This window comes from Thamnophis sirtalis, unplaced genomic scaffold (genome assembly GCF_051295495.1).
Source record: "Thamnophis sirtalis isolate CommonGarterSnake01/CBP01778 unplaced genomic scaffold, rThaSir2_p1.2 scaffold_8, whole genome shotgun sequence".
NCBI classification, from domain to species: Eukaryota; Metazoa; Chordata; class Lepidosauria; order Squamata; family Natricidae; genus Thamnophis; species Thamnophis sirtalis.
Window position 1 is genome coordinate 57,915,867 of NW_028261388.1, and position 25,503 is coordinate 57,941,369.

Sequence of the window (25,503 nt, forward strand, 5' to 3'; positions counted from 1 at the left end):
TGGAATGTGAAATTGAATAATTCGGGTGCCATTTATTAACAAAAACATAATTGGTTATTTAACAGGAAGGGAGATAAAGGTGCCTAATGTCAAGTTCAATATCTCAGTAGCAGTAATTTCAGTAATCTGATTATTTGTATTGTGTCCACAGTTTTAATGATCTCAATGTTATTAAATCCAAATCTCAGACAGTGTAATGCAATCAATGGACATTGGAGCTATGAAAAAAAAACCCTCAGCTTTGGGGAATTGGCTGTCTTATCTGTAAATAAAAAGGGTTGTCCTATTTTGTTCTCCCATTAGGCATCACATTTTTAGTGTCTCTGCAAAGATAATGCTCTTGCTTTCAAGGAAGCATTTAACTCAGATGTTAAGGTGACATATAAGAGATGTAACCAGATCTGGTTTTGATCACAGAGGGAATTGATTTGAATTTCTGATACATTTATCTCTCACCTTCTCTTCTCTCCATAACTTATAGTAGGGATGGGGAACTATGGTCCTTTTATGATTTGTGGACTAAGTTCTAGAATTCCTGAGCCAGGCATACTCCTAGGAGTATGGAAATTTGATGTCTACCAGTCAAAAAAGGGCCATAGTTCCCCACCTGTGGCTTATAGGGGAAAAAGGTATCCCATTTCCACTCTTGGTTCTTTATTTTCTTCTTTTTTCCCTTCTGGAAGGAGGGAAGGGAATGTATATGTGGCACAGAGCAAGATTATCGGCAGATTCCTTAAGGAAATATATCCATCCTACCAGATCAGATAGGGTGGGCATGCTCCTAGTTCCTTCCTCCAAATATTGTCATCTAATGGGAGCTAAGAAGCATGCCTTTTCTGTGCAGCCCCTGCCCTATGGAACACACTGTTTCCAGAAGTTCAGGAAGCCCCTATGTCAGGGCTGCTTCCCTCAGTAACCAATAAAGGAACCACTCAACTCCATTTTGCAGAATTAAGAGAACTTTTACTGGTTATGAGTAGATAGTAGCTAAGCAAAGCAAGATCTGAGGCAAAAGCGCGCATAATCATAGATATCAATATGTGACCCAACCCCCTCCCCTTGGTAACCCCATCCCATAGTCCAATCCAAACACCCTACAGGTGTCACGTGGGAGACATCTTCAAAAATAATCATCAGGTTGGTATGCTGGACAGTTGGCCTTGGTGACAACTCCTCACTCAGCAGCATGCGCAGTAGATGGTGAGAACAACTCCCTTTTTACAGTCACTCCTGCACATTCCCTCACCCAAATACTATGCCCCCCTCCCGTTTCAGATAAGGTTTTATTTCTTAAAAAAACACACAAATATTTCATCATTTGTCAATCATTAAAACATTGAAGTACAATTTTTTTTGTATGCCCCTCCCTCCCTCCACCTCCCCAAACCCCCTCCTCCTTCCCCCCCCCTGACTTCCCAGAACCAGTACACGGTATGGATTTTTAACTAACACAGTCTAAAATCTATTGAGAAAAAAGAAATAAAGAAATTAATGACATTCTATATTGACCTTAGCTTCTTCTTACTGAACTAACTTTTAACAGTTTAAATCATTTCTGATCTTAAGCATAGACTAACTGGAATTTCTTGGTCCCGTATTTATTTTGTATATAGTCAATCCATTTTTTCCAGTCTCGTTTATATCTCTCATTTGAGTGATCCTTAAGATATGCCGATATTTTAGCCATCTCGGCTAAGTTTGTGACTTTCAATGTCCATTCTTTTTTTTTTTTTAATTTGCAAAATATTTTTATTTCCGTTTCATTCTATACAATCACATGTTTACTGTGCATAACCAGGGCATATAACATTGAGTAATAACCACAACCCTCACTTATATAGAAAGTGTCCCCTACAATACAAACCGAATATACCACCTTGACCCACCATACACCCTCTTTCAACCCCCTCCAACTTTCATTCTTCCTTCTCACATACCCCTCTACACCTACTTCCCCTCCCCCTCTATCTAACCCTGACCCTATCACTCCCTCTCTTAATCCATTCCCTCCCTTCCTTCTCCTCCTCCTCTCTCTCACTCTCTCCACCCTCCTTCTTCTTTCACTCAGCTCCTCCCTTCGGTATACTTCTATTACCTTCCAATATATTCAGTTTGTTCTGTTTTAACACTAACATTAAAAAGCCACAGTATACAAGTGCAATCATGTACCTTAAAGTTTAACACATATTATGTTTCCCCCCTCCCCCCTCCCCCTAGATCCCCACCTCCCTTCCCTCCCCCCGACTTCCCAGAGACCATACATGGTATAACTTTTTGACAATCACCGTCTAGAATATCTCTACATTGATCTCAGCTTCTTACTGTTACCCAAATTTTAAACAGTTTGAGTTCTTACTGATGCTAAGCATAAGCTATCTGGAGTTTCTTAATCCCATGTTTACTTTGTATATAATCAATCCATTTTTTCCAGTCTCGTTTATATCTATCGTTTGAATGTTCTTTGAGATATGCTGAAATTTTTGCCATTTCGGCTAAGTTTATAACTTTTAAAGTCCATTCTTGAATTGTAGGCAAATCTTTCTTCTTCCAATATTGCGCCACCAAGAGTCTTGCTGCCGTTATTAAGTACAGAGCCAAATTAATCTCTGCTGCCGTAAAGTCAATACATATACCTAGTAAAAACAGCTGGGGGGTGAATTTTATCCTTCTTTTGAAGATATTTTGCAGAATCCACCATATTTTTATCCAAAATGCCTTAACATTACGACATGTCCACCATATATGAAAATATGTAGCATCAAGAGAACCACATCTCCAACATTTAGGTTGAACATTTGGATACATAGAAGCAAGCTTTTTGGGATCTAAGTGCCATCTATAAAACATCTTATAAAAATTTTCTCTCAGATTTTGTGCTTGTGTAAATTTCACATTTCTTACCCAAATTCTTTCCCATGTGTCCAGCATTATTGGTTCATCAATATTCTGAGCCCATTTTATCATACAATCCTTAATCAGTTCCGTTTCAGAATCCATCTGTATTAATACATTGTATATCCTCTTTATATGCATTGAGCTTTGATCTCTTATTTGTTTAAACAAATTATCCTCAACTTTTACAAAGCCAATTTTTTGATCTGTTTTCCATCTGGCCTGTAGTTGACCATACTGAAACCACGTTTGAACTACCTTCTCTTCTTTAAGTACCTCTAAAGATTTTAATTGTAATACCCCTCTTTCTAAAATAAGAAGTTGTCTATAGGTGGTTCTATCGTGTTTTTGTTCTGTATTCATATTTTCAATTGCATGTCTAGGAATTGCCCACATGGGCAATTTATCATTTAGTTTGTGTTGGTATTTTTTCCAGACCCGCAATAAAGCATTTCTTAAAATATGATTTTTAAAATTCTTATCCAATTTTTTGTTAAATAACAAGTAAGCATGCCAACCATATACCAAGTCGTGTCCCTCGATATTCAATATTCTATCATTGGTTAAATGAGTCCAGTCACTAATTGCAGATAATGCCACTGCATCATAGTATAATTTTAAATTAGGTAATTTCAATCCTCCTCTTTCACGTGTATCTTGCATTATTTTCATCTTTACCCTCGGCTTCTTTCCTGCCTATACAAATTTGTTGATACCCTTCTGCCATTCTAAAAGATTCACATCTCTTTTAAGTATTGGTAACATTTGAAAAAGAAATAAAATTTTTGGTAAAATGTTCATTTTCACTGCCGCTATCCTACCCAGCAAAGACAAATGCAGTTTCTCCCACCTTTTCAACTCCAACTGTATACTATGCCAAAGTGGTTCATAATTATGCTTCTATAATTTCCCATTTGAGGTTAAGATATTAACTCCAAGATATTTGACTTTTTTAACTACCTCACATCTTAACATCGCTCCCAGTTCTTCCTTCTGCTTGATATTCATATTTATAGCTAATATTTTGGTTTTTCCTAAATTTATTTTGAATCCCGAAACCTGACCATATTGATTAATCATATTCATTAAGACCCTACTGGATTCCTGCGGTTGTTCCAATATTATAACCAGGTCATCCGCAAATGCGCGGACTCTGTATTCTTGCTGTCTAATCTTAATCCCTTTTAGACCGCTCAAGCCCCGTATCTTATTCAACAATACTTCCAAGGTTATAATAAACAATAATGGAGACAGAGGGCAGCCCTGTCTTGTACCTTTTTCAATTTGAAAGGAGTCTGTTAGACTTCCATTGACTATAATCTGGGCTGTTTGCTGCTAATATATTGCACCAATTGACCGTAAAAAGCCATCTCCTATCTGCATTTTTTGCAATATCTTCAGCAGGAATTGCCAATTAACTCGATCAAAGGCTTTCTCAGCATCCAAAAATATAAATGCGGCCGGGATTTGATTGTTCTTCCCCAGGTATTCTAAAGCGTTAATGATTAATCTAACATTGCTCTTCATCTGTCTACCCTGTATAAAACCAGTTTGATCGCTATGTATCAATTGTTGAGTAACCACCATTAGCCTATTTGCTAATATTTTAGTGAAAATTTTATAATCTACATTGAGTAATGAAATGGGTCTATAATTTTTGGGCTGAGTAAGATCTTGGTCTTCTTTGGGTATCAACGACATAAACGCTGTCTTCCATGAAGGGGGCACTTTCCCTCCCGATTGAATTTTATTGAATAATTCTCTGAGAGGTTCTACCATTTCTAACTGTAGATTTTTATAGTAAACAGCTGTTAAACCATCTGTACCTGGTGCTTTCCCTAACTTTAATTGTTTAATTGCCTGCAGGATTTCCCCAGAGGTTATTGGTTGATTCAGCTTATGACTATGTTCTTCTCTAACTAGGGGGATTTTCTCTTTATCCAAGTATTTATCTATGTCTACGTCCCTAATTTTATCCCCTTTGTACAACTCTGTAAAAAATTCTCGAAATGCCTTTTGGATCTCTTCCTGTTGAAAAACTTCCTTCCCTCTATAACACAATTTGGATACATTTCGAGCTTTCCTTTTTTTCCTAATCTGGTAAGCCAACCACCTACCGGGTTTATTTGCGTTGCAAAAAGTATTATGTTTGGCATATAATAAACTGGTGGCTACCTGGTCAGAGACCAGCATATCAAACTGGGATTTTAATATAGAGATTGCTTCCTTAATCTTTGTATCACTTGGGTTCAATGTTAATTCCAACTCTTTCCCTTTAATTTCCTCTTCCAATTCTTTTCGTTTTTGCCCTTGTTTGTGTCTATGTATTTTGTTTATGTTCATTAGTACTCCTCTCATATACGCTTTGCTTGCATCCCATACATATTCCATAGATGTACCCTTATTCATATTAAGAACAAAATATTCAGATAACAATTTTTTACAATCCTTAATATACTTTTCATATCTAAATAAATTTTCATTCAACCTCCAAGACCTTCTTGCCTGGACTACCCTTCCCAATTCCATCCAAACTGGATTATGATCCGAAAGAACTCTCGCCATGATCTTTGTCTTCTTCACCCTAGAAATTAAGTCATTAGTAATTAGTATAAAATCAATCCTTGAAAGAGATTGATGTCTATCGGAAAAGAAGGTAAACTCATATTCTTCTGCATGCCTTTCACGCCAAACATCTCGCAATTCGAAGTCGTCCATCATGTCAAAAAAGGATTTGGGTAACTTAGCTCGAAGTTTGGTGTTCGGGCGAGAGATCTTCTTATCTCTTTTGGTATCAATCACGCCATTCCAGTCACCCAATAGTATACAAGACTTGAAGTCCCACTGTACTAATTTAGCATGGAGATTTCTATAAAATCCATCTTGTTGTTGATTTAGGAGCATAAATTCCCAAAAGTAATGTCCTTTTCCCTTCTAAGATTAAATCTAATGCAATATATCTTCCAAAGGGATCTGCTTCAATTAGCTCGGCTTTAATGTCTTTTCTTAAGTATACTACTATGCCGTTTTTCTTTTCCGTGGCTGAGGTCGCAAAATGTTGACCAAGTTTGGGGTTAAACAAAAATTTTTGATCCGTTGATTTGATATGGGTTTCTTGCAAACAAATTATATCATTCTTAAACTGTTTGAGATAATGAAATATTTTCTTTCTTTTCTGTGGAGAGTTCAGTCCATTAACATTCCATGTCAAAATCTTAGTTGTCATTTTTGGTTGCCTGAAGCTTTTTTAGAGCCTCCTGCAAGGCCTGTCTCGCCTTTGGTCTGGCTCCTCCCACAGCTTCTGAGCTTGTTGCTGTAGCTCCTTGATCAATCCTTGACTCTTAATGCAAGCTCCATCTGCTTATACTGTATCATAATAATTTGTTTTTCAGCATTTTCAATTTTTTGTTCCACCACTTCAGTTTTAGATGTTAAGTTAGTCTTAGCTTCATTGAGAATCTCTAAGTTGTCTTCCATTCCAGAAATATATTCCGTCATTACATTTACAATTCCCATCATATCCTCATTCATTTTGGTGACCTTAGTATCAAATTTATCATATAAGACTTCCATCTCATTCCTTATTTCATCTTTGAACTCTCTAAGCATTTCTAAATTCTGTTCTCTGGATTCTCTAAACATTTCTAAGTTCTGTTCTCTGGATTCTCTGAACATTTCCAAAAAAAATTCTTTCGTTAGTACATCTCCACTAGGGGGCATAGAAGGTGGGGGCTGCAACTTTGTGCCAGGTATGGGAGATGTGGATCTTGGAGGTAATTTCGCAGAGGTCGATTTTGATGCCATTATATCTTTGCTTTAAGTAAAAAACAAAGGAAAACCCCGTTGGAATGTCTCTATAACAACAAAGAGTCTTTGAAAGCTTCAAGGGAGTGTTATTCCTTTGATTCTGTGCCAGGAAGTTGGAGATATATCATATATCATCCCGTTGGAATGTCTCTATAACAACAAAGAGTCTTTGAAAGCTTCAAGGGAGTGTTATTCCTTTGATTCTGTGCCAGGAAGTTGGAGATATATCATTATAACAAATGCGGAAGCTATAAAATCGCCATTTTGAAAACAATTAAACAAAAGAGTTTTTTATAACATTGAAGCTGGTATTTTTGATAGAACAAACAAACAAAAAGTTCTCAGGTTGGTCTCTGCTTGTGTTAATTTTCTATAGCCTAGTTTCAAAAGATTGTTCTGAGGGGGGGGGTCACTTGCCTTGTACTGTAAAAAACAGCTGAGAAGATCTGACCGGAGTTAAATGACTCAGCCTTGGCAGAATCTCTTCCTCCATTCACAGCCAAAAAAACAACAACTGCAAACTTCAAAGAAGATTCTCACCGACTGAATCGACTGCTCTCTGCTTTTTTCTAGCCTGAAAAAAGAGATATCTAAGGTATTAAATAGATAACGAACCAGAACTCTGGAGGCAGCTCAGATAAGCTGCCACCGGCGGCAGGCCCCTCCCTGGAAGTCGCCCCCCCCTCCCCTGTTTCAATGGCAGCCGAAAGCAAGCAGCCAAACAGAGGCTGACATCCGGCCCTCCGTGAGGAAAGGAAATCACCCATGCAGAAAATAAACAGACAAACAGACGAACAACACAAAACAAGAAAAAAAAGGAATGGGGGAAATGTCAAAGTCAATTGAAGTCATGGCTTGTCGGGGTAGGTAGAGTAGAATTTAAAAGCTGAGGAGCCTGCACATGGAACCTATTGACCCATTCAAATTGGGAGGGGGGGAAATGTTTCCAGGAGACTAAATACTGAATCCAATTTCTATGTTTTCTAGAGTCCAAAATCTCCTTAATCTCAAAATGTTGCTCTCCCTCAATTAGAAGAGGGGCAGGTGGTGCAGGTAGAGGAACTTGCAAAGAGGAAGTGTGTTCCGGTTTCAAAAGGTTGACATGAAACACTGGGTAAACCCAGTTATGGTACTTAGGCAGCTCCAGGCGTACTGATACAGGGTTAATAATCTTTACAACGGGAAATGGACGGACGTATTTAGGACCCAGTTTCTTAGACTTTTGGGTGGTTTGGAGAAATTTGGTAGACAAAAACACCCGATCTCCAACCTTGTATTCTCTTGGTTTCATTCTCTTCTTATCGGCCTGTTTCTTATGCGCTCGATGAGCAGCATCCAGTGCCCGGTATGCCAAAGGCCAGATTTTGCAGAGTTGGTCATTCCATTCGGAGAGGGACAGGACTTGTGGCTTTTCTCGTGGTACCTCCAGGATAGGTACAAAATCATGGCCAAACACAATTTTAAACGGGCTAAAACCCGTGCTGCTGTGCACTGAGTTGTTGTAGACCACTTCAGCATGAGGTAACAACTCAACCCAATTATCTTGCTGATAATTAATGAAACATCGGAGGTACTGTTCCAAAACAGAATTAGTCCTTTCACAAGCTCCGTTAGTTTGAGGATGGTGGGTGGAGCTTAGCCCCTGGGCAGAGCCAATCAACTTCAAAAACTCCTTCCAAAATAAGGAGGTGAATTGGACCCCGCTATCAGAGATAATGCGATCTGGTATACCATGTAGACGATACACATGTGTAATGAACAATTTAGCCAAGGCTTTAGTAGACGGGATTTTGGAACAAGGAACAAAATGAACCTGTTTGGAAAACAAGCCTGTAATGACCCAAATCACAGTATTCCCTTGACTTTCTGGTAATTCAACAATGAAATCTATAGATATTTCCTTCCATGGAGCCTCAGGATGGGCCACGCCTTGGAGCAGACCCTGGGGTTTTCCCGGTGGCCGTTTCGCAGCAGCACATGTGGGGCAACTGGCCACATAAGACTCAATGTCTTTCTTTAACGATGGCCACCAAAATTGCCTTTTAATGAGGTTCAGGGTTTTCACAAACCCAAAATGGCCAGCCATGCATGAATCATGGGCCCGTTGTAGAACCAGAGTCCTAATGGTAGCAGGAACATACAGTTGAGCACCTATCCAAGCTAGACCATCTTTCATGGTACACTCATTTAAATTAAAATACTTGCTTAAAATACTCATCGGATTCAAGGCCCTCCTTGAGTTTGAAGACGAGATCCTTTGTGACCTTAAAATTTGAATTGCTCTGGCTTCTGGTGACCACTGGAGCAGCAAGGCACTTTGCTGGGATGACTGGGTGAACCACCCTAAGCTTTGAGCTGTTGTATTGTGGGAGTCGGGATAAAGCATCTGCCATAAAGTTCTTTCCCCCTGGGATATACTTTAAAGTGAAGTTGAACCTGTTGAAATGTTGAGCCCATCTCATCTGCTTAGGAGATAACTTCCGAGGGGTCTTTAGTGCCTCCAAATTCTTGTGATCAGTCCACACCTCAAAAGGGTGTCTAGCCCCCTCCAGGAAATATCAGCAGGTCATCAAAGCCCACCTGACTGGAAAAGCCTCCTTTTCCCATATAGCCCATCGTCTCTCCGTCTCAGTCAGATTTCGAGAGAGAGGTGTAAGCGCAAGGTTGTAGTTTTCCATCAGCATTTGCCTGCAACAAAACTGCCCCCACCACAACATCACTTGCATCCGCCTGGACCCCAAATGGCGAATCCATGTCTGGGTGTTTTAAAACTGGTTTAGCTGCAAACAGCTGTTTTAGTTTTTCAAATGCGACTTGACACTCCATAGTCCAATTCAATGGCTTTTCATTTTTTCATTTCATTTATTTGACATTTATAGGCCGCCCTTTTCCCTGAGGGGACTCAGGGTGGCTTACAATTAATAGGAAGGGAGTGCAAGACAAAACACAAGAAAAAAATGTGAATAAAAAAAATAAACCAGTAAAACACAACATTCATTCAGCATTCGGGTGGAGCGAGGTTAGGGTCTTATCCCCAGGCCTGACAGGATAGAGGCTTCCCTAGTCTAGGTTTGGCCTCTCCCTTTGATTTTAGGAGGTTCATAATAGGGAGGGCAATTCTGGTGAACGAGGGAATAAATTGACAATAAAAATTGGCAAATCCCAAAAAACCTGTTTGTGGCTGAGGAGGGGCACCCATTCAGTGACAGCTTGGACCTTTGCTGGGTCCATCTCTATGCCATTATGGGAGATACGATACCCAAGGTAATCAATTTTCTCCTGATGAAATCCACATTTAGACAATTTTGCATACAGTTCCACTGCCCGGAGTTTCTTTAGATGTCATCAAGATAGACCATCACGCCTTTGTAGAGGTGGTCATGCAAAACCTCATTAATCAGTTGCATGAAAACAGCTGGTGCCCCCTGCAGGCCAAATGGCAGTACCCGGAATTGAAAACAACTAAGAGGGCAGTTGAAAACAGTTTTCCATTCATCTCCCTCTTTAATTCTGACTCTGTAATAGGCCTCTCGCAGGTCTAATTTCGTGAAAATCTTACCTTTACCCAATTGGGCCAGCATATCTTTCATTAACGGTAATGGATAGAGGTTCTGAACACAGATCGCGTTAAGGTTCTTAACTATAAGACAAACAACCAGACGAAAGGAGCCATCTTTCTTCTCTCTGAACAAAACCAGAGCAGCCACTCGGGGTCTAGCAGGCTCAATGAATCCCCTTTGTAAATTTTTGTCAATAAACTTCCTTAACTCATCCATTTCCCTGGGGGTCATTGAATAAATCTGAGGTTTTGGAAGTTTAACCCTGGAGAGTATCAATGCTGCAGTCAGTGGCACGGTGTGAGGGTAATTTAGCAGATGATTTTTCACTGAAAACATCCTTTAGGTCCCAATATTCTTTCGGGATTTTCTCCTCCCCCTCAATTTTTTCTTGCCTCCTGGCTGCTAGGTTTGGGTCAGCGTTACTCTGTTTGACCCCCCCCTCTCCCTCAGGGGGTGTAGCAGATCGGATGCGTAGCCATCCCTTCCTCCAATTGATGTGCGGCTTCCATTTATGCAGTCAGGGCAAGCCTAATATAAGAGGCCGGTCCATTCCTGGTGCCACAATAAAGCTTATTGTCTCTTGGTGACTTCCCATCTGCATGTCTATTGGCTCAGTTACAAAATGAGCAGGGCTCCCCCCAGCGATTGAGCCATCCAACAGGCAAAAAGCAATCGGGACTTTTAGAGTTTTTAGCTTTAAGCCCAATTTTTCCACTACTTTGGGACTAACAATGCAACGTGTGCATCCCGAATCTAAAAGGGCCAGCATTTTTTCTTGTGCACCAGTAGAGGGCACCCTTAGTTCAACTGGGATAGTCATGGGGCCCGATCGGGAACTTACCAGGCGTTCATCGTCAGATTCATTTTCGCTTTCCTCTGACGAGAAGGGTGATTCCTCTTTCCCCTGAGCAGGGCGGAACTGTGGATTTGGTTCCTCCCCCTCCATGGCAGTTTCCCTCCTCTTGCCGGGAGGTTTCTCTAGATTTTTCTCCCATCTTGGTGTGGCAGTTTGCTGCTCGGTGCCCCTCCTTCCCGCAGCGGAAACAGATGAATGGCTTATATTTGCTTGCAGACCCACTTTTCCCTCCTTTAGGGGCTCCTGAGGGGGGGGTTGGTAGGCATAGTCTTCTCGCTTTCACTAACCTCCCGGTAATTATCTCTGGCTAAGTCAATTTTCACATCTGCAGCCAGTTCATACAAGTCTGCAGGAGGCCCTCCTGTTTACACAGTTCTGGTATATCTCTTTGTTTAACCCGTCCATAAAATGATCCATCAATGCCTCTTCAGACCAATCCCTCATAAAAACTGATAATTTACGAAATTCTTGTGTATATTCAGCAACTGGTCTCTTTCCCTGGGTGAGAGTTTTAAACTTAATTCTTGCTTTGTGCTCCGTGAGTGGAACATCAAAGTGTTTCCTCAGGGTGGCCATAAATCTATTATAGTCTCTCAACAGGGGGGAATCAGCATTATGCAGGGCCACCAGCCATGCAGCTGCCTTATTTTCCAATGCCATAGTAATTACTCCTACCTTGGCATCAATCCAAACACCCTACAGGTGTCATGTGGGAGACATCTTCAAAAATCATCGTCAGGTTGGTATGCCGGACAGTTGGCCTTGGCAACAACTCCTCACTCTGCAGCATGCGCAATAGATGGTGAGAACAGTCACTCCTGCACAGAATAATTCCCTCACACAAATACCATGCCTCCCCTCCCCGTTTCAATGGTAGCTGAAAGCCAACAGAGGCTGACAACCTATCCTCCTGTAGTAGCCTTTTCTAAAGTTTTGAAGCCCTAGCTTTTCCCACTTCTATTTTGTCATGATCAGAAGTGGGTTGTGAATTTTTTTACTTCCGGTTCGCTTGAGGACGCATCCGTGCTCTCGCTACCACTACTACCGGTTTGTCCGATCTGGGCCAAATCAGGAGCAACCCACCTCCAGTTATGATTTATTTTATTGTTTAGAAAAAGCAGTACATACTTTAATAAGCATATTAATGGATATTAATTGAAATCCTGTGAATAAAAATAATCTGGAGAATTAGCTCTTCTCTAAGATTTTAAAACTTATAATTGTTTCTAATACTTTGTTGAACATTAAACAAATAAAATTAGTTGTTATCCTGTAAGTAAGAGTTGCTTTAAAGGACAGAAGAAATGCAAATGTTACCTGTTTTTCTTTCCCAGATATATTTAAGGTACACTTAGCTGAACTTGTACAATTCCCTTATATATGATTGCATAAATCTCATATGAGAGAATGCAAACCTATTTCCCAAGAGTCTAAAATGTGCATGAACTGTTTTACAGTTTCTGAACAAGTGCTTTTCTTCACTTCAGTAAAATGTTTGAAGCTGTTCTGGGCCTTTAAACTTTTTAAGGAAGATGGATTATTTCTATTTTCCAGAGTGGGAGGAGGGAATGGTCACACGTGGGTTTTATCACAGCCTGATTGGTCCAAGGCTGAGAGGAAATCTATAAATACCGGTGCCCGTCCATTGCTGGCCCAGATTCTCTCTCTGTAGAGTAGTTTGATAGGTTTCTATTTGTTTTCTCCTTTTGGGTGAGTTCTATTCAATCTGATTCCTATTTGGCTAATTGGGCACTTTAAATCCTTTTAAATTCTAAATTGATCTGCTGTGGCCCCAAGGGACAGATCTCTGCCTCGGGCGGCTGGGGGAGAGCCCAGTGGGGCACTAGTCTCCCCCCCGCAGCCCAGGAGCCTTAGCCCGTCCCCGGGTGAGCGGGGGTGCGGGCTCCATTCAAGCTGCTTTGAAGCGGCTGTTTTTGCAGCAGGAAAGATTAAGGAAACTTCGAAGCCTCGAGGCTCGAGCGAGCAGATCGCTCTGGAGGGGCCTCGCTGCAGGCTTCTTTTGTTTGTGTTGCCGTGGAGACAGAGCAGGGGGAGGAGAGTGTGTGTGTGTGCCGTGTGACTCTCCCTGCTCATTTTAAAGCAACGCCGGCTAGAAAAGCCTGGCTGGGCTGCTGGTGATTATTTCCAGCCCTTTTCTCCCGCGCACGGAGTTCCGGCGGCCATTTTGGAGGCTGCCACGTGCGTGAGGCCTGGCCCTTATCGACGGGCCTAGTGCGGCCTAGTGAGAGGCCTTGAGCCTAGGTCTCCCCACAGGCTTCAGGCCCTGGTCTCAGGTGGGACTTTGGAGGCCGATTCCTGCTCCTTTCGTCGGACACGTGAGTGGAGCATGGACGAGGAAGCGGAGATTCCCCAGGGGCAGGGGGCAGGCCCTACTGGGAGTGAGGAGGCCTTGGATCAGGAGGTGGGGGGGGCTCCCCCTCAGAGACCCCTTTCTTCAAGGCGCCCCTCCAGTTCTGTCTCTAGGGATGAGGCAGCTTGCCATAGGGCGCTGGAAAGGACCTTTGCCAGGGCAGAAAGGCAGGCCCAGTCCTCCAAGTCTTTATCTAGGGACAGATCCAGGTCCCCTGTTAGGCCCATTTCAGAAAGGTCTCTACTTAGGGGTTTTAGCCCAGCTTCTTCATGCAGCTCCCCTGGTAGGTTGCGGGCCTTCTCCAGGAGGGGGCGTTCTCCATCCCCCATAGATGATCCTCTGGAGGGCACGTCCAGAGGCCCCTCTTCCCCCCAAAGGTTGGCCCCTCAGGGCCCTGCTTCTACTTATGGGGATGTGGAGGATCTGGATAATCTCCCTGAAGGGGTTAAAAGGCTTATTTCTGCAGCCATCACTCAGGGCATTGCCCAACGGGACAAAGGCTCTCTTTACTCTAGGCATGGGGGGCTGAACAGGGCTCAGTTTCGGGCTTCCTCCCCTTCCATGATCAGTGAGACTTCCTTCCTGGGGGGGGGGAGTTACCCCAGGAGATGGGATTCTCAGATGATGAGAATACCACTGTTTCGGAAGAACCTTCTTCTAAGGTCCTATTTATGCCCGCCTTGTTTAAAGTTCTCTTGGATAAGGCGAGGCACACCACCAAGGTCGGAACTGGGGATCCTTCTGTGCCCCCCCAAGGGATCCCGACATGGTCATGTTCTCTGCCACGGCCACCAACAAGGAAGAGATCCCTGCCCCTCCCTTGTTCCTAGAGGTTCTGACCGACCAGTGGGCTAAACCTTCTAATTTCTCTTCTCCAGGCAGTACCGACCGTCGGCATTATAACATGGAGCAAACCTTTGCTCAGGCCATTCAGCTCCCGATGGTTGACATCCCTGTGGCCGCATTGGTGTCCTCCTCCCCGGTGGTATCGGGCGATGCGGCAGATAAGTTGAAGCCGGAGGATAAGCACGCAGAGCTTACTTTGCGGAAGAACTTCAACGCCACAGCGTGGGCCATTAAGGCGGCGGCTTCAGCTTCGTACTTTAATCGTGCCACGGTCATGTGGCTCAAGAAGCTGCAGGCACGCGTTCCCATACAGGAAGACCGGATCCATCAGGATCTGGTCAAGATTCTGGCAGCGTGTCAGTTCTCAGCTGACGCGACCTTGGATACGGTCAAGTTTGCTTCTAGCGCCCTGGCCACCTCGGTCACCTCCCGTAGGCTCCTGTGGTTGCGCCATTGGCAAATGGACAACAAGGCGAAATGGGATTTGGTGGCTGCCCCCTTCTAAGGGCCCGATCTCTTCGGGGAGGCCCTTACTCGCATCCTCGTGGAGGATAAGGACAAGAAGAAGGTCCTCCCCTCCACGGCTAAGAAGGCCGAGAACAAGTCACGTCCCTTCCGTAGGCAATGGTATAGGGCCCCTAGCTTCAGCTATAACCAGCGCTTCTCTTCTTTCTCTTCTGACAGGCAGTTCTTGGGGCAGCCCTTCCAGGACAGGAGCCGATTCCAGGGCCAGGCTCAGCAGCCCTTTCGGGGGGGAGGCGGCCGTCCCTTCCACAGGGGGAAGTGACTCGAACCCAAGTCATCCCATCGGCGGCCGCCTCGCTCTTTATGCGGACCGGTGGGACGACATCACGTCGGACGCCTGGGTCCGAGCCACAGTTCGTTACGGGCTCAGGTTAGAATTTCTCTCCACTCCTCCAAATCTCTTTCGGTCGTTCCCTCCATCCCGGAGTCGAGAGCGCCGCCGCCTGATGAGTCAGGCGATCGCCCACCTCCTCGAAATCCAAGCGGTGGAGGCGGTTCCCGCAGGGGAACGGGGCCTGGGCCACTACTCAAATCTCTTCGTGGTCCCGAAGAGCACGGGGGGTTGGAGAGCAATTCTAGACCTCAAGCGCCTGAACAGGTTTCTGGTCTACAGGTGGTTCAAAATGTCATCGCTCAAGTCCATCCTTCAGGGCATCAGGAAGGGCGATTTCCTGGCCTCCGTGGATCTCACGGAGGCCTATCTTCACATTCCCATCCTGCCCGCTCATCGCCGGTTCTTGAGGTTCTCCCACGGGTCCCACCATTACCAGTACAGGGCTCTTCCCTTCGGCCTGGCCTCGGCCCCGAGGACCTTCACAAAGGTCCTGGCTGCTCTGGCGGCCCTTCTGAGATCGGTCCCGGTCCACCTCCAATGCTATTTAGACGATGTCTTGCTTCAGGCGGGCTCCTTGTCTCAGGCCGTTTCAGATCTTCGGATTACCATTCGAAGCCTCCAGGCCCTGGGGTTCTCGGTAAACTTCGAAAAGAGCCATCTCACTCCCTCCACTCGCATTCTGCATCTGGGGACAGTCATAGATTCCAAGTTGGGGGAGGTGCGTCTGTCTCAGGAGAGGCAGGTAAGCCTTTGTCGGCTGGCAGAGAGCGTTCGCACAAAGAGCTCCGTTTCCATCCTCTCTCTGTCGTAGTTATTGGGCAAGATGGTCTCTTGCATAGGGATTGTCCCGTGGGCCAGGCTCCATCTTCGGCCCCTTCAATGGGAGCTTATCCCCTATCAGAGGGGACGAATGAGCAATTCCCTTCGGACTCTCCGCATCTCGGCGGGGGTCCGTGCATCCCTGGCGTGGTGGCTCTCCTCGGCCATCCAGCGGGGGTGTTTGTTCTGGGAGCTGAGCAGGGTGACCGTCATCATGGACGCGAGTCTGTTTGCGTGGGGGGCCCTGGTGGGCTCTCGGATGGCTCGGGGCAGATGGACGGCCTCGGACCTCCGTCACAACATCAATTGGCTGGAACTGAAGGCCGCGCGTCTGGCCCTGAGTCACTTTCGCTCCTCGGTGGAGGGGAGCCACGTTCTCCTCCTGACGGACAATGTGGCCACCAAGGCGCACATCAATCATCAGGGCGGGACCCACTCGAGAGCCCTCTGGCTGGAGGCTTTGCGATTGGGGTCATGGGCGGAGAAACACCTACAGTCTCTGGTGGTGGAGCACATCTCGGGACTCTCCAACGTCCAGGCGGACTGGCTCAGTCGAGCAACTCTGGACAACGGCGAGTGGCAACTCCACCCGTCGCTGTTCCGGGAGATCTGTCGTCGGTTCGGGTCCCCCCGGGTGGACCTGTTTGCGTCTCCCGAGAACACACAACTCCCACGTTTCTTCACCCGTTTCCAATCCAGCTCGGCGGAGGGCACGGATGCCCTCAGGAGCCGGTGGCCCCTGGGCCTTCTCTATGCCTTTCCCCCCATTCCACTCATCCCGGGGACCATCAGGAAGGTGGTGACGGAAGGGGCCTTGGTCATTCTGGTGGCCTCGTTTTGGCCCAGGAGGCCCTGGTTTGCGGACCTGGTTCAGCTGTCAAAATCCACACAGAATAAATTGAAGTAAAACATTTCAAACTATTCCACACAGAATAAATTGAAGTAAAACTATTTTTAAAAATTCTATGCACAATATATTTCAAAGTATTATGCATAGAATTTTTAAAAATGGTTTCACTTCAATTTATTTTGGATAGAATCTTTTTTTAAATTGTCTTAGACAAATTTTTAAAAAAGATTCTATCCAAAATACAAAATACCAGCTGCAGTTATTCACTTAAGAACTGTGGCAAGAAAGGTGGTATAGTGACCAAAGTTACAATGGCATTGAAAAAAGTGACTGATGACCATTTTTCACACTTAACAACCATTTTCACACTTAGCGACCATTGCAGCATCCTCATGGTCACGTGATCAAAATTTTGATGTTTGGCAACAGTTACAATTTATATTTGTAAATTGTAGTTATTTTGAAATAAAAAAAATATTACAATATTATTTTTGCGTTGTATGAAAATGTTTGTTGCTCTGTATAATATTTAATGAAAAGAAGGACCGAGGTATTGTATTGTGGTTGCTGCAATTAATATACTTAATAACTCCATTTCTATTCTTTATTTTTTAATAATAATTTTCATAACAGTTGCTCCTGTTTTTGTAATTACTGTTTTATATTGTTATTTTAGTGGATTGTTGTACACCCCTGAGAGTCATTTCTATTGAGATGTACACATTTGAACAATAAATGTATTTATTTTCATATTTAAGGAAAGGCATCATCTATAAACTAAGCAAAGGTGTAGCTTCCAAGATGTGCCCTTGGGATCTTGAAGTTGGTGGGAATCTACTCAGAGATTAATTGAAGAAAGCTTAATAACAGGGAGTTCTTAACTTAAATCCACACAGAATAATACTATTTTAAAAAATCCTATGCACAATAAATAAAATATTATTTTAAAATGCATTAAAAATATAAAAGAAAAAAACCCAGCTCACTTACCAGCAGGCAGACATTCCAAGTCAATCCAGAATGATATAGATGTTAATACAAAGAACTGAGCAAATAAAAATGGTTAAATAGTCCCAGGGAAATATTTTTCAAAGAAAAATGAGGAGCCACCATTTTTTCCCACACGAGCCGACCTCCAACCTCCGTGCCCCTCCCATCCGGGAAATCCAGGAAGGAACAATTGCTATTCTAGCCAAACTATTTCCTGGAGCTCTATGGCACTGGGTCAACTTTTCTTATAAAAGTGAGTAAAAGGGGCGGGTGTGTGTGTCCGTTTTCTTGCTTTAAAGTTTTAATATCTTCAATGAAAGTACTGAGACAGAGAGAGAGGGTTAGACAGAGTGTCTTTTGTCTTGCCCCAGTTAGGATTTCTTAAGCAAATCCACTGGGCTTTCAACATGAAGCCAGAAAATCGGGACTTTTTAAAAACGCCCCGGGACACGGGACAAATTGTTATAAATCATGACTGTCCCACTGAAATCGGGACGTCTGGTCACCTTAAGCTTAAAGTTACCCTTCAACTATTGTATTTAATTTAATACTTTCTTTTAATGTTTAAGGAGTCAATATAATTTTATTTATGCTAATAGATCACAGAATTTTTTTACAAAATATCAAACAACAAAAGATATAATAAAATAATAAAATAAATGCATAGCTATTTCTGTTCTAATTTGGAAATAATCTATCAGAATTTAATTATTCCCCAGAGTTTCCTTGTATTTCTTCTAACTCTTATAACTTTTTCCTACCTTTAAAATGTTTTTTTAAGAATTTATCAGTTAATTGGAAAATGTATTATCTTCCAATACAACAGATGGAGTGATTTACAAGGAAGGGTGGTATTAATTCAGAATGCCATGAATGGTTCAACAAAACATGGGTTATTGATAGAGTGACATCTTCTACATAGAATAGATTTAGCTTTGGAAGAGAAAATTACTCTAGCCCCATTCCAGAATACTGATGGTAAAAGATTAAGATGGTGAGATTAAATGCTCTTCTGTAATAAACAGAAGGAATGATATACAAACACTTAGGAAAAGAAAAGGATCTGCCCCATAGGTAGTGGTGAGAAATAAGAAATAAGTCCAGAATAGCTGCTGGACCTACTGTAAAGCCCCTGTCAGATCCTAAGCATTGTAAATAATTGAGTAAAAAAACCCAAAATAGACCATATGAAGCTCTGCTTTTTTTTTCTAAGAGGAACTGAATTTGTGGACAAGGATTAACTGATTTAAAAAGTTTAACCAGAAATGAATTTTAGCCAGCATTTTGCATATGTTCAAATGTGAATAAATGTGATAGCAGAATGAAAGAAATGTCTTTATCAGCATATCTAATTATTTCATGAAACAAATCCTATTTCCTCCTCAAAAATGTTTTCTTTGATTCCATGTGTACAGTCAAAACATATATTTATTGAATTATACAATTGAGTCAGCTATGGGAGAATTTAACTTTTTTCTTATTTTACTTTTCCATCTATCATGTTTTATAATAATATTAAGGTTGAATGTTCTGATAAATGAAATCCTTAGTCATGGCTGCTGACATTTTAATCACACATAAATTTAATACAAATTCCTATGAGAACGGGAACAAGCTCTGCAGCTCTGTAAAGCCCTTACAATGTCAATCTCTTCTAATGTAATCTTCCAAGGGGAATCTGTCTGAAAACAGGTTGCCATAGTTACTTATGGAAGCTTGAATCATTAGCCTTATCCTCCATCTAAATGTTGCTATCCTTTTTTTTCTTTCTCTTTTTGGTACGTTAAATCTTGTTAAATTTGCTTCATTATCTATTCCCCGCCTTTCATTAACACACAAGCACAAACACTAAGTAGTAATACGATGAAGTCATTAATATTAAGTAATCTGCTTAAAAACCTCTGTTATACAGCAAATACTTTATATGAGTCATAGTGGTTCTTTTTTCAATGTTATATTCAACTTTGTATAAACAAGCCAAATAATTTTATGCTTGTAATATTGACATGTGAAATTGTAATTATTATTGATAGAACAACTTTTTTCTCTTCTTTCTTCTCAGTAGTCTAAGCTATCTAAATAAACATTAATAATCTTTAATTGTATTATATAAATATCACTGCACTGAAACAGTATAATATATCAAGTTATAAACCAACATAATAAAAAAAGAAAAACATTGTTGTGCCCTAAAATCTATGCTTATCAATTTGTGGAATTTGTTTAATATTTGTCTTGGAAAAATCAAAGTTAAAGCTACCAAAATGTCACAATGTACAATATTTCATTCAACATTCTGTTTTACTATGCTTTAAGCTACATCATAAATCATCATTTCAAACAATTAAATAGGACCTCATTAACTTCTTGCTTATTTTTGTTTTTTCATTTTGCCAGTAAATTTTGGTAATTCAGAGATTATCTTAGATCAGGATTAGCAGAATTTATGGTTTGGGAATGCTCTATTCCTATTTGCATTTATAAATATATATTTTCTTTTTTTCTGCTGGCAAAGTTCAAAGCATTTTTATTCATAAAATAAACAAAGAGAAATGGAGATACTAAATGTATGGAAGGCACGTTTTCTACCAGAATTCAAGTAAATATGAAGTGCTGGTGGTAGAAGGCCATTTTAGGGAGATGGGCAATTTAGAAATAGGAAATATACATTTAGAAATGTAAGAAATATAAATAAATAAATATTTCCCCTTTTCATAGAACAAAATGAAACCCATTTTCCTGATTAAAATGCATGATACTTGAAAGTGCATATGTTTGTTTATATAATTATCATTATGTTGTTGATTCCTCACTAAATATGTTGGAACAGGATCTTTGCTCAGTGGGCACTAAGAACCACAGAATTACTTGGATTTTAGATTGAATTAGCACCAGGTCCATTAGCAGGCACTGAACACCGAGTCCATAGAAGCTGGGGTCTACCACATTAAATAGGACCCAAGATGCACAGGACTGTGCAAAGAGGCCTCAGAGACAGTCCAAAACATTTCCAGGATCAGGACTTTAGAGGCTGATGTTCATCTCTGTTTCTGAGCCAAGGGAGCCAGTGACCACATTTCTGTGGTCATGTGGCCAGGCTGTTAACTTTCCACTGAAGTGTTATACTATTTATCTATTCACATTTACATGCTTTTGAACTACTAGGTGAGCAAGAGTGAGGGCAAGAATGGGAGCTCACCCCCTCACAAGGCCCTCGGATCTTGAAGCATGGCAGGGGTCTACCACATTAAACAGGACCCAAGGTGCAGACTGTGCAAAGAGGCTCAGAGACAGTTCAACACATAGTGGCAAGGTGTAATTTGCAGGCAGGAATAACATACACCGAAAGCACAACTTCCTTCCCTCTGAGTGAAGAAACAAACACTGCCCTGACACAGAAAAAGAAAGCTGGCGGGCTGCCCTCCCTGCCTCTCCTAACCCTTCCCTCTGAGTGAAGAAACAAACGCATGCACGCACGCACGCACACACACACAAATTACTTACAATTACTTACAAATTACATTAATTTTGAATTCCCCCCCTCCCTCTGACCCACATGCCTTTTCCAGCTGTTTCACAATCACAGAGGATTTCAACTCTGCTCTTGCTTGCTATCATGAAAATGTAAAAATATAAAAGGAAAAAGGCAAGAGCTGCTGAGGTCAGGCTGGGTTAGCTGCTGCCAGAGTCCCCAATGGATGACTCTGCTTAACTGTTTAAAAAAGCCTCTAAAAATGCCCTCTATAGCAGGAGGCAAGAGAACCAGGTGCCTCATCTACATAAGGAATTTTTTGGCTTTTAATCCTTGATTAACTCTGTTCGAGTGATCATAAAGTCAGACTAAATGAGGCACGTAGTTCTCCCACCTCCTCCTGTAGAGGGCACTTTTTTAGAGGCTTTTTTAAACAGTTAAGCACTAAGCAGAGTCAGCCACTGTAACTCTGGCAGCAACTACCTCAGCCTTTTTCCTTTTACATTTATTTTCTTTTCAGGATGACAGTGGTGAGGCTCTGCCTCCCCTGCCTTCCCTGACTGCACGACCCTTGGAGGAACCCTGAAGGAGGAACTAGAGAGAATATTGAAAGTAAACTCTATATTTCCACGTTTAATGACCCAAGTGATGCTATGGCCATACTCTCTCAATGCCTAGAGGCTATGGGGGCCTGGTAGGGTGACAACAGGTTCTGGCTAAACCCTGGCAAGACCAAATAGCTCTGGGTATGTGGGTCTCCGGGATCTGGAACTTGTCATCTTTGACTCTGGATGCTGCCCCAGAAAGACTCCATCCACAATTTGGGGGTTCTCCTGGACTTGCAACTCCTGTTTGAGGAACAAGTGGCAGTTGCAATTAGGAGAGCCTTTGTACAACTTTGTATTATGTGCCAATTGCAGCCTTTCCTAGATCAGGACTCCCTATGTTCAGTTATTCAGTCTCTAGTCATCTAATGGTTGGACTATTGTAAAATGCTCTATATGGGGCTACCCTTGAAAAACATTTGGAAGCTACAGCTGGTGCAGAGTGTGGCAGCACAGATAATTTTGGCCAGAACAGTCCTTGTAACACCATTTGTTAGTGTCAAGTTGGAGATAACTGGTCAGGGGAAACCTTTATCTTTACCTAAAGTGCAGACATTGACAAAAATGGTTCTGTAGAAAATGTTACATTGGATTTATTATAAAGTTACATTTTCTACAATGAAAGCATGGTATCTTATTAGGCAGCTTCAGGAAAGTGGAGTTACCATCACAGATTCCCATCAATATCAGCAGTATCACCTGTCGATCTCTTTTTTATTTCTACCTTTCTCAAGCCTTCTTCCTTTGAACTCCTTTTCTGGCTTGTCATTCCAAATTGGGAAAAAGACCATCTCCTCCCATAGATAGTAAGCCCAGAAAAGCTGTGAGTTCTTGGGTGATCCCTGTGGAATTGTAAGGTATACTAGCATTACTGAAAATCACTAGCTTAAATATTAGATGTTCTGTACTTCACACTTACAATAATTAATTATGTTCTTGATGTTAAATATTCAAATTGTTAGACATTTTAATATGTCCTTTGAATCCAACTTTATTCCTGTAGCTCTTGGAACAATATCAAGTTTATAGCATGCTTCAGAAGGGACAGTTCATACAATACTTATCAAAATGCACTAAAGAGAAAAAAGTGAAAGTGAAAAGAAATGGAAGGACAAAATTCTGAAAATCTGATTTAAATCTTCATTACTAAAGTAGGCGGTTACATAATAAAAGTCTCATTTGCTAAGCCCTCAAGATTCTATCAACTAAAACTAGAATAAAGTAGAATTTGGAATCTTAGCCGTTGTCTAAGATTTTGGTCTTATATTCTTAATTTAATGCTAAAGAATTATTTTTCACATTTTTATTTGTAGCTTATTTATTGCAAAACTTGCTATGAAAATTTTTGTAGCATTGTGCAATGAAGCTTTTTGTTGTTGTTTAGGTTTATCTGCAGCCAAGTTATTATATGACTCAGGACTGGATGTTGTAGTCTTAGAAGCCCAAGACAGGGTTGGAGGCAGAACTTACACAGTAAGAGTAAGTACTATGTGTGTGTGTGCGTGTCTTTCTGTGTCTGTGTAATTTTCCATTATACAATGTGAAAACGTAGATATCTGTGTGTTATGTTCAAGTTGCATCTGCTCCTTTAATCAGGAAGCCCTGCTGACAGCCACTCATGCCTTAGTCACTTTATGATTGGATTTTTGTTAATGGAAATGCCCTTGATGACCCTTTGGGAATTTCAGTTGTTCCAGGATACAGTGGCATGGATAGTTATTGGCACTTCTTACTATCCCAATGTAACTCTTATAATTCATGGGTCCCCAATCTCCAGGCCATGGGCCACTACTTGGCCATGGCCTATTCACAACTGGACCATGTGAGTGGTGGGCTGAAGCAACACGATGCTCAACTTGCACAAGTGGTGGACCTGCGCACATGCACATGCAGCTCGACTTGCAGTTGAGCTGCGTATGTATGTGTGTGCATACCAACCCGGTTCCCCTCCCCCACTCACCAAGCCACAAAAGTTAGTGACTGCTGTTCTAATTCATAAGTCACACTGGTTACCAGTTCACTCCTAGGTGCTGGTCTTACTTATGAAAATCTTCATGGTATAGAGCCAGGCTATTTGCAGAACTCTCTGTCTCAATCCTTTCTATCTGCCCAATAAGACCTATAAAGAGTCGGTATGCTCTAGGGCAGGGGTGTCAAACTCAATTTCATTGAGTTCAGGGTTGTGTTTGACTTCGGGGGGCAGGGATGGGCATGGCCAGGGTGGGTATGGCCAGCTTGACATCACTCATGTTGAAGGCTCCTGTAATGGCCCAAATGCTCTGCCAGAGAAAACGGGCTCCCGAGTTCTGTTTTTAACTGCAACAGCCTCCTGCAACCCTCTGCCAGTGAAAATGAAGCTCCAGAGTTCCGCATGTAGCCCTCCAGGGGGGCATTCGCCCAGGTTCGCCTGGTGCGCCAGTTGCGACCCTACCTGAATCGGGAGGCTCTCACAACAGTCACCCGGGCCCTTGTGACCTCTAGGCTGGAATACTGCAATGTGCTCTACATGGGGCTGCCCTTGAAGAGCATCCGGCGACTTCAGCTAGTACAGAACGCGCCCGCGCGAGTGATTGTGGGTGCACCTCGGTTCACCCACATAACACCTATCCTCCGCGAGCTGCGCTGGCTACCTGTCGATCTCCGGATGCGCTTCAAGGTGTTATTAGTCACCCATAAAGCCCTACATGGTAGTGGATCTGGATACTTGAGAGACCGCCTTCTGCCAATTACCTCCCTGCGACCAATAAGATCACATAGATTAGGCCTCCTCCGTATTCCATCGGCCAGCCAATGCCGGCTGGCAACTACAAGGAGGAGGGCCTTCTCAGTAGTAGCCCCGACCCTTTGGAACGAGCTCCCCGTGGAGATTCGTACCCTCCCCACCGTCCAGGCCTTCCGCACAGCCCTTAAGAACTGGCTAGCCCGTCAGGCCTGGGGACAAAGATAGCCGCCTCTCCCGAATGACGAATGTATGTTGCTTACTATTTTATTATATGTCTCTATGTCAATGTCTGTATTCCCCCTCCCTGATTTTATGTGAGCCGCCCTGAGTCCCCTCAGGGAAAAGGGCGGCCTACAAATATTAATAAAATCTCTAAAAAATCTCTAAATCTCTCCCAAGCTCCATTTTTTTCTGGCAGAAGCCAGTCATTTGCTTTTTCCAGGGTGGCCCATGAACCAGATCTAAGTACCCCACAGACTGGATCCGGCCTCCGGGCCTTGAGTTTGATACCTCTGCTCTAGGGCCTACCATATAGGCTATCTTACTGGCAGTATTCAGAAGATGTGCTTTCGTTGTTGTTGTTCCTTCCCTATGGAACAACATACCCCTTGAAATCTACCTGGCAGTAATTCTGAAAACCTTTAGGGAGGCATTAAAGAATGATTCTTATTACAACATTGAGTTTGAGAAAGATACGACGTTGGATGAATTCCACCCCCCCCCCCCAATAATTTATGTGATTATATATCTCTGAATGATTTATGTTTTTTATCTTTTTATGATGTAATCTTATGGATTTGTTTTTGTTTTTTAAACAAGATATGCTACTCTTAATCATATGCTGAGTGGATAAT

General features: G+C 42.4%; 1 protein-coding gene across 1 annotated transcript in view; it reads left to right on the forward strand.

The window, feature by feature from the left end:
• Positions 1-25,503, forward strand: part of LOC106550339 (amine oxidase [flavin-containing] B) — a 101,794-nt gene that overhangs the window by 33,449 nt on the left and 42,842 nt on the right. Inside the window, exon 2 of the mRNA XM_014068235.2 lies at positions 23,312-23,406. Within this exon, the coding sequence (XP_013923710.2) occupies positions 23,312-23,406 (95 nt within the window). The remainder of the gene's footprint in view (positions 1-23,311; positions 23,407-25,503) is intronic.